Raw genomic sequence first — 10,218 nt, 5'->3', positions numbered from 1 at the left:
ATAGGCTTAGACTGCCAGAGGACATAGGGACCCCTTTTTCATCATTCTGCTCCTTTATATCTCTAATCTCTCACTTTGTTAGTTCAATCTCTAATGTAATGTTCTCCCTGTTTTTTCTCATAGTGGCTTCATCTGGTCTGTCCCTGTTAACGTGGGACACCATCCTGGAGAGAAATATCAGCTGTAACAGGAGATTTCCTCCTGTTAAAAGGGAGTTTTTCCTCTCTACTGTCGCTACAAGCATGCTTAGTGTGAGCGATTGCCTTTGAGTCAATGAGTCGATTGCACTCAATTGGTTTTCCTTAGATAGAAAACTTTGAATCAATTTGAATGATCTGGTTGAATTGTAAAGTGCCTTGAAATGACATGGGTTGTGAATTGGCGCTATATAAATAAACCAAATAGAAATTGAAAGCTTCATAAATTACTTGATCTGCACTAGTTAAAGAAGCTCTATAAATCATAAGCCCTCTTCAATTTCCTGCTGTTGCTTTTTTAGTGCACTGAATTCTGAGAAGACACTTCAGAGAAGTCAGGGAGATGAGCAGAGCATTTTGTGTAGAGTTCCACAGCCTGTTGTTAACCCTGCAATGAAAGGGGTGAAGGCAACATAAAACTAATGGCTTGAGGCTTCCCATATAATCACAGTCAAATCCCCATCCTGCCGGTCTGTCCCGCTCCCCTTAGAAGCTCCAAAAGTTAGACTCATTTACCGATCTTACTAAATAACTACAAGAGGGAAATGTGTATTTTAAGATAGATTTGAAATGCATCAAGAAAGGGAAAGAAAACCACTTAGTATAATTTAATTTACACCACAAATTGGTCTTAGAGGTGTTGACAACCAGCCGTGGGCGGGACCTTCAGATTATAAGGCTGTATGACGTTTTCCCCACTTAAATACTGAAAGAGCTCACGCGGCGCAGAGGTTCTTTCATCCTCGAGTCGCAGGAGCGCGGATTATTTTTAGTGATGAACTCCTAAGTAAAAGTTAGAGATGGAGTTTTTGGTCCAAGCATGCCAGAGTGGATATCAGTTTTTAATGATTCCATAAGAATGAGAGAAAACCTAAACTTTAGGCGGTGTCTGAATTAAGGAAAGGAAGAGTTTTACGCATCATCAGGAGTGCCAAAGACTACGCTGGATAGTGGAAACGCGCATTAATGGTAGGTTCGCTCCGCATCTACACACAGCACATGGAACATGTAAGCATTACCAAAATATTAAAATAGAAACACGAAATGTATCTGCAAACGTTTCTTGTGTCCACGAAATAAATTTTTAATCTCTCCCCACAATTAACTAATGATTGTTACGAATTGCTAATGTACATCTAATAACTTGTATATATTTTGTTTTTTGTTTTTTATATAGTTTTCAAAATATTCTATCAAACTACCAAACAAGCCAATTGTACATCTTTTGGACAAATATTGTAATAAATAGTTTTTATGTTTTATTCCCACGCTATAAATTTTCCAGTTACCAGTTTCCCTAATTATTATAATATGTCTTAGGCATTTTTTCTCATGAGAGCAAAGGAAACCAAATAGGTCAGATAAAAAAAAAGAAAAGTAATTGAGCCCCAAATAAAAAAAAATAATAAAAAAAATCCCGTGCGTAATTCCACTGGGCAGGGATGTGAGCGCCCACTAAATGATTTTTAAGGCTGTGGTATTTGGAAATTAGAGTTTAGTGGACAGAAGTAGGCAATGCAAACCCCGACCAGCCTGAGACAGGGGCTACTTATGTTTGTTTTACCAACATTTTTTGCTGCGGGCTGCGCGTCACTCCCGTGTTTTGGAGCGCGCTTCAGCGAGTCCGCACGTCAAGGCGTTTATTTGTGCAACACATCATACAGCCTCGGGTTGGAACGTTTGGCATCTGACAATTATCCACTCTCCAGTAGCTGAATCACATCAACACAGGGGGTTGGGGGGGTGGAGGGAAGCAGTCGGTGATGCCCAAAGGTTAACGTCCATCATCTGACACTAATATGATTATTATTGTTTTAGGGCTAGTGGGCTTCATAACCATTAGTGTCATAATGTCACCACAAATTAACATAATGCAGGTTTGGCATTTTATGCTGCACAGAAACATTTAGATGATTGAATTACCCTTAAAACATAAACATTTTATCAATTGATCAACCTGATGATGAATTGATCCAAATTTTGATGATAATTTGATACATATACAACAAAATATGACTAAAATATCTTTAGAATTTTCTTGGACATCAAAAGAAGGGGGTTTTAAGTATTTGAGGAACAATAGATCAATCTTGAGTACTGATAGTGTTACAAGTGTTTTACAGGTAACACAAAAGTTTAGAACTTTACAAAAGACTCACTGACTTGGACTTATGGTATTGTGGGATCTCTGTGAGAAAAAAAAAATATATATATAGTTTAAATAAAGGAAGGAATAGAAAAGTCTTAGGTTTCAGGGTCATGATGGCCTCCTTTTGAATGTCTTGTATTTTGGTTTTTGTTTAAAAAAAAAATAGCTATCCAACTATAACTACTGCTTAATCAATACTTGCCTTACAACACAAACCAGGGTTGTTTAGAAATTCAATAGATCCAATCCAAATCTAAAAAAATATCTAAAATGTGGATGTGAAAGAAAGATTTTGATGTTTATCAGGCTGGAAATAGAAATTCCTTAGGTTTTGGAAGTCTGTCAAACCACAATGAGGGCCATAACCCATAAATGGAGAACCTTTGCACTACTGGTCAAATCTCCTAATAGATACTGGTCAAGCTAAATGAAAGAAAATATGGAAAACTTATCAAGGAGAAAAACAACATCTAATACATGCATAACTTTAAATGTTGCAGATGGAGGTCTTTTCAAATGACAGCATGTTTATCATTTAACCCTTTGTTGACTATATAAACCAGGAACATCTTAGCTCGACATGTCTCATAACTCACACATCACATATACTACACGAATATGACTCTTCCCTGAGATGTACATAAATGCAATGCAAATTTGATGGCTATTACCTTTTAATCTCTTGTCTACACTGAGGAAGATAAACCCACCTTTGCAAGCTATATCTTGATGTGGCTTAATATAACATAGCAAAAGACTCGGTTTTCTTTACTTACGTCAGGACAATAGTTTGATGTTTTAACTGCTAAGTAATTTATTATGTGTCCTTTAAAGCATGTTCACAATTTAATTAAAGAACACTGATAAGCAAGAAATTGAAAAAGCTGACAAATACATCTAGAGAGTGTCTAACTTTGTGAAATATGACATGCGAGAACTAAGAACATCAGCACTTAGATACACCTGTTTGGCACAAACAACCATAAGAGAACTCATTCATCAGTCCATAAACAGTCTTGGTCTTGTGAAATGAATATGACAGCTCATTATGTGCTTGTAAAATATTTTTCACTTTACTTAATCCAGAGGCTAAATTGAAATATTAATAAAAATGTGTATTGTAAGGGAAGGGCTCAAATGAATTCAGGCATTTGATTATATGGCCATCTGATCTGACATAAATCTAAGGAAACGTGTACGTACTCCTCACTATCAGCTGTGAAGTGTTAGAAAGTGTTTCAGTGTGCAGCCCATTTCCACTTAGCCCACATCTGCTGAATGGCTACACTCTGTCTCTACGCAGGACTTGATGTAATTCCTGGTATGCTCAGGACACTGTCAAGTTACTGAGACCAACTCTTTTCCTAGAATACTTAATTTGGTTTATACTTAGCACATCCTTTGCTAAGATGTGTTAATTTCTTGATTTTCTTTTGAAATCCTTAAGTTTTGATCTATGAGTGCATTCATTCTTGCAAGCTCTGGTTTGACCATTGTCTTTGTTTGTTTTCCATGGGAGTGGTGGTGTGATATACAGAGCAATGCTTTTGAGTCCTGTAGAAGCTACACATTTGGCTGTTTGAAACATTAACTGGCAATCTGAGTCCCTGCAAATTCCTTAACCCCAAAATGCTCCCTGTGCTCTATAGGCTGCTCGTTGCCTTCTAAGTAATGAGTTAAATGCAGCGAGCAAATTGTGCAGTAATGTACAATTTCAGTGACATGTTAAGGTGATTATTATATCTTTGTTACACATCAAATGTATAACCCTGAACATCTTCCATATAAGTTAAAGTTGTGCAGTCTCTTTCTGATTGTTTGTTCATGCATTTTCATATCTAATCATTTTTTAAAGTTTTTATGAGACTTCATTTAACACATTGCAGTTTTTATCTGAACATGTTTTCATTTGAATGTTTTCCTCATGGGCACAGTTTTAACTGTAAATACATCAACACACTTCTAAACTGCAACAATCCTCTCGTGAGGCTTCCAGCTGCTTGCTTGATCTCACTATAATGTTTACTCTAACTTTCATAGTTAGACCTAAACCAGATTACAGTTTTTCAGGCTTGAACACTTCAAAAAATAACTATATGCACCTTCTGTGATGTGTCTTTAAAGACTTCTGAAAACATTTAAAATCCTTTAAAATCAATTATAACTTTAAAAATTGAATTGTGTTTTCAAAGGACCCATTGCTCTTCATCTCTGTCATCTTTCTTAACATATTGTCCTATGACAGCATCAATAAAACTGTTTAGACAATATCATTCTTCTGCCAAGTTCATTTTCCTTTTACAAGAAATTGCATGTTGGCCATGTGCCCAGACAGTTACCTGGAAAGTTTCTCTCTTCTCATGGTAAACATAGGCCCCTTGCCAAGAAATCACCAAACACAATTGTTCTGTGCCATATGTGTATGATGAGAAGTCGAATATAAAAATGTTCTCTGAACTAGGATTTCACAGAATACTCTAACAGTCAGAATTTTCTGAATTGTTTTTCTTTCTTGGTAATAGCAGCAGGTGGAACGTGCATATTAACTGTGCTTGTGTGTGTTTTCTCTCTTTAGCTTATTCACCATAAACTGGAGGATATCAGCACTTCCCCCTTCAACATGAACAACGGCAGTGGAGTAATAATGCTTGAGAATAACAGCAGCACCAATGATACCTTCAAACCTCCACCACTACCTTTCAGCGAGATTACAGCAATAATCTACACTACGGTCTTCGTTGTGGGTTTCTTGGGAAATGCATTAGTTATCTATGTTGTGGCCCGCTACACCAAAATGAAGACAGTAACCAACTTGTACATCCTGAATTTAGCCTTGGCAGATGAACTCTACATCCTGGGAATCCCCTTCATTGGGACCAATAGTGCACTCTCTTACTGGCCATTCGGCAATTTCCTTTGTAAGGTGTGCATGACTGCTGATGGCATGAGCCAGTTCGCCTCCACCTTCTGCCTGACGCTGATGAGCATTGACCGTTTCCTTGCTGTGGTTTATCCTGTGAGCAGTGCCAGATGGAGAAGGCCATGGGTGGCCATGATTTTCAGCGGTGTGGTGTGGGTTGTTTCCTTCCTGCTGGTGTTGCCAGTTACCTTGTACTCGAATGTGCAGGAAGACTTCAACACCTGCAACATAAGCTGGCCAGATGATCATAACGTATGGTCCATTGCATTTATCCTGTATACATCCGTCATGGGCTTCTTTGCACCTTTATTTGTCATCTCTCTCTGCTATCTACTTATTATTTTTAAGGTAATGTAATATTTAAATATCCTATATGACTTGAAATGGTAAAAGATTTAAAACTTTTATATACCTTCTCAAAGTCTTATGCCTTTTGTCTTCCAGGTGAAGTCAGCAGGCTTGCGTGCAGGCCTGACTAAGCCACGCAAGTCAGAGCGCAAGGTGACCCGCATGGTGGTGATCATCGTGCTGGTCTTTGTGCTTTGTTGGCTGCCATTTTTCACCATCAACATTTATAACCTGTGTCATACCATACCGGAGAATGAAACCAGTGCTGCTGCCTATTTTTCCCTGGTCATCCTCACCTACGTCAACTCCTGTGCAAATCCAGTACTCTACGGTTTCCTCTCAGAAAACTTCAGGCAAAGTTTTAAAAAAGTGCTTTGCTTCTACAAACAGAAAAATTGTACAAATACGAACGCCTTGGGGACCGTACGGACTGCTAATAAGGTAAAAACAAATGCCTTTTTATTCATTGGCAGAATTAACAAACTTGGTGATAACTCACATTAAGTTTTTTGAACAATGAACCTTATGTAATTTTAGGATTTATTGATTAATTTCCTACTATGGGTTTAATATATGGTAAAGAACACAATCTGTTTAAATTCTTGATATCAGAAACACAATCCCACCAGAGAAGCGCACTGGGAGTTTGGTATTTTTCTTTGCAAATTCTTGATTTTAGCATTTTTCAAAGTATCTGTGTTTTCTATTTAAACAGCACTTAGTTCTTTGTCTGACTAATGTAAATTTTAATAAGGTAATTTGGTTCAAAATAATAAAACATCACCAAATATATGCCACCTGACTCATTTCAGGAGGTAATAGGTGAAAAATTATCCCTAATTTGTCTCAGTTAAATAAAATATTTTTATTTCTATGGATCTAATTTACAAAGCATGTAATCTGTTAGCCCTTTAGAGAGACAATTCAATTAGACCATGCAGTAAGATTGAGTAAAAGCTTTCTATCTAACGAAACCAAGCTGATTGCATGAGTTATTGACTGCATTATTCTTTCCTATCCCTCACACCAAGCATGCAAGCAGCGACGGTAGAGAGGAAAAACTCCCTATGTCTTTACAGAAAGGATGTCCACCTCTCTTTACTTAGGATGTAGATACAAATATTTGGTTCGTTGTCAGCATGTAGTGGCAGTGGAGAAGGTTATATTGATAAAAGGAGTAATTAAATGTGCTAGGAAATTATAGAATAAAACCTAAAATACTCAAATTAGTATATTTTGAGTTCCATGCAGTTGGAATGCAGTTGTGTGGACTTCATGTAAGATTACTCTTTTAAGGTCCTCAATATCTACTATCCTGCAGATTTTAGATGCATCCGTGCTCCAACACAGTTGATTCAAATATTGAATTACCTCTTAAGCAAGCAATCCAGTTTGGCAAAGGCCTGGTAATGAGCCATTAATTTGACTCAGCTGTGTTGGGGCTAAAGAATTTTTTTTTTTTTTTTGCGTTCCCGTTCATATTTCCAAATATATGCGACTTGTATGTGATCTCCTGTGTGAACTGCAGTCATACAATGCAAGTGTCCCGCAGGGCAGTAGAGTATGCAATGACATCACAAGCGTGCTCCCTGTTTATGGAAGTAAACATAGATGGTAGTGCCGGCGCGCATCTAGCGGTCTTTTCCAACCATAAAAACTCATTCTTTTCAATATGTTTAAACATAAATACTGCTCTCCGCATCATCATCTGCCATGGTTGTTGTTTTTCTTGCCGCTTCTGCGTAGCAAGACGCAGAATAGTGACCTTTGTCGGGTATTAATAACGTTCAGGTCAGATTAATCTGACCTGGCCGTTCACACACAGGTCGCATTTGAAAAGTTTAGATTCGTATCGGATTCAGGACCACATAGACAAGTGGCCTGGGTCGGATTGGAAAAAATCGGATATGTGTTGTTCAGACTGACATGAAAAGATCAGGTCCAGGTCGCCTATGGCCAAAAAAATTGGATTTGGGTCACTTCAGGCTGCAGTGTGAGTGTAGCCATAGAATTCCTATGCAAAACACATGGGGAAGCAGGCAGCGGTGAATCCCACTTGGTGAGGGCGTTCACTGCTTTGCTCATGCTACTTGATAGAACTGAGGTTTTGTCAAAGAGTAGCACCACATGGAGAGAGCAGAGTGATGATTGCTGAAGTTCAAAGAAGCTTAAATTTTTGACATGGCAACCAATCAGGGACTGGTTGTAGGTGAAGCTTTTCTCACTTAATATGGAATGCAGATATAAATAGTGTTAATAAATATAAGGAAGACTCTCAAGATGTCTTTAGGTAGCTTTAAAAAAATCCAATTCAATTTAGTCTTAGAAAGAGTGTTAATCGTCCTAATTTTTCTTCAGCACAGTGCTTTTGGGGATTTTCCAAAATAGGATGGTCTCCCAAAGGCATTTTAGCAGAAGTCCATGATGTTAAGTATCACCTGTGCTTTTGTTGTGAAATTCCAACAGCGAGACATTGACATGAAATGCTATGGGGTTGGCAGGACATTTCCAAACTGAAGGGTCTAGGAAGCTGCTGATTTACTAAATATTAAACAATCATTCCAGTGACTAAATAAGGTAAACATGCATGCTAATATATTCAGAACCAGCACAGGAATGAGATGTGATGTTATGCAATAACTTTATATTCTAAAATGAGTGCAGCACTAGCAACTGCTGGGATGGTGACATCATGGGCCGTAGTTATCTTAAAAAGACCAAATCAGTACAGACGATACTTTTACCTGCACAAATTAAGTAGCACTGAAAAACTAGGCTACATAATTTTGCTGGTGAAGATTCTCAGTCATCCAGGTCATACAGTAGTCATTTCAACAAAATTAAAAAACAAACAAAACAAAAAAAAAACACTGGACTTTGTTTCCAAGTTTGAAGATGTTTTGCTTTCTGGATGGAAAGCGAAATGAGTAACTCTGTTTGACATCCACAGCTCAGGTTGGAGAAATTGTTGACAGGACAGATATATTCCCAAAACACCTGCTGCTGAAACCGTAGTGAAACTTCAATTTAAACAGTATTACAGTATTGTCACTGGGGGAAGAGGGCATTTTATTACACATAGATAACTTTTACACAATAATGAAAACATTAAAGATGAGCAATGTTTATGCATGCTTACATTACTTGAGAAAGGCAACCCAATGCATTTACCAACTAAGACATCATGTTTTATATAATTAGATTTCTGAAATGCTCATGCATTTAAGTTTAATCAAGTTTGAGGTGTTTAATATATTTTAAGGTGTTCGATCTTCACTAATCCTATATTTATGTCTGGTTCTGCATAGGTCAACTTGCCAAGGGACCCTGAGAATGAGCCTTTCACCTCCAAACCTGCAATGAATGGCCAGTGATTGCTATCTTTGTTGCAGACCAAAGTTGCACTGGCCGGTTAAAAGGAACTCTGACCCATTTTACCCATGGGGTTTTATACTGACATGGAATTTCCTGACTTTATTTTAGTTATTCCCATCTCTTTCATGGGGCATCCCTGGAGAGGCTCACTGAAATGATTGAGAATTGTCTCTCCAGTTACTGAATTTTTTGTTTGTTTGTTTTTGCTTTTGTTTTAAGGTTTTTGTATGGGGCAAAAGACTCAATGGGGGGTGGGGGGGGGGGGTGGGGGCTATAAGGTAACATCACCAGTGGAATCTTCAAAGAGGGAATGTCTGTTTTGTAGACAGTTTTTGTTTTTATGCAACAGACAATACAACAATGATTAATCAATACAATAGAATTGCACATTATGCTATATTTACCCTATAATCCATTAGAAGGATCATATTTAGAGGGATGTAGCCATCTGGGCTATAGCCTTTTTTAGCATCCTCCCATGTGAGTTTTTTTTTTTTTTTTTCACATTTTATTTACCATGGGGCCCTGTCTTTGGAAACAATTGCTGAAGCCCATCACTGTGATGCCTGGTATCTTCCACATCTTTATATCTATGTAGCTGATTCATCTGTTGACTGGTATGCTTACCTCAATAAGCCATAACATTATTTTCACTGACAGTTAATGTTACATAGCTCATCTAAATACAAAAAAAATATCCATTCATATAATTCATCTATTCATATGCCTATATGTGCTGTCAAGTGAGGGTCGCTGCCAGCTGTGTAAACTCACTGATGATTATTAACTGCCCTGTGAAAGGCAGCTGCTCTCATCTCTACGAGGCGCCTCAATGGCCAGCTGGTCAACAGCGTGAACTGAAAACAAGCCTCCATTCTGATTGGAAGTGATCTGAAGGCATCCGTTGCTCAACAGCAGTTGATGTTGTTGAGCAAACCTACAACCTGGGTCATCAAAACTTTAGTTTTGGGAGAAAAGGGAAGCAAATGTGGGTCTAAATCTCATATACAATTGATTTATGACACTTGGTATATGTGTCACATTTTTGCAGTATTTGATTTGAATTGCAACAGTAAAGCCTCTTTCCCACCTCCCGCTGGCAAGCTGCATGGCCCCCACTGCTGCGTGCCTGGGGACACCATCGTGCTGGGTTAGCGTTGATGATGTCACCAGTGCAGCAGAGATCAGGAAAGTAAACAATGGAGAGCAACAAAAGAAGGGAGCCAGAG

The 10,218-nt window shown here is 38.1% G+C and overlaps 1 protein-coding gene across 1 annotated transcript; it reads left to right on the top strand.

Annotated features, from left to right (window-relative positions):
* Window positions 1-936: 936 nt before the first annotated feature.
* LOC107091145 (somatostatin receptor type 5-like) lies at window positions 937-9,241 on the top strand. Its single transcript, XM_015384912.1, has 4 exons — window positions 937-1,166; window positions 4,922-5,614; window positions 5,711-6,055; window positions 8,923-9,241. The coding sequence occupies exons 1-4, from the start codon at window positions 1,164-1,166 to the stop codon at window positions 8,986-8,988; spliced, it is 1,107 nt and encodes a 368-aa protein (XP_015240398.1). The 5' UTR covers window positions 937-1,163; the 3' UTR covers window positions 8,989-9,241.
* Window positions 9,242-10,218: the final 977 nt, after the last annotated feature.

This window comes from Cyprinodon variegatus, unplaced genomic scaffold (assembly GCF_000732505.1).
Source record: "Cyprinodon variegatus isolate N-32 unplaced genomic scaffold, C_variegatus-1.0 Scaffold327, whole genome shotgun sequence".
Lineage (NCBI taxonomy): Eukaryota > Metazoa > Chordata > Actinopteri > Cyprinodontiformes > Cyprinodontidae > Cyprinodon > Cyprinodon variegatus.
Note: the sequence above shows the minus strand (reverse complement) of the source record. Positions and strands in the feature narration are given on the sequence as shown.

What these genes read in the sequence shown, in the direction of transcription:
- LOC107091145 (XM_015384912.1), top strand. An exon ending in ATCTACTTATTATTTTTAAG is followed by an intron (nt 5,615 to 5,710) that starts GTAATGTAATAT and finishes TTTGTCTTCCAG; the next exon opens with GTGAAGTCAGCAGGCTTGCG. An exon ending in CCGTACGGACTGCTAATAAG is followed by an intron (nt 6,056 to 8,922) that starts GTAAAAACAAAT and finishes GGTTCTGCATAG; the next exon opens with GTCAACTTGCCAAGGGACCC.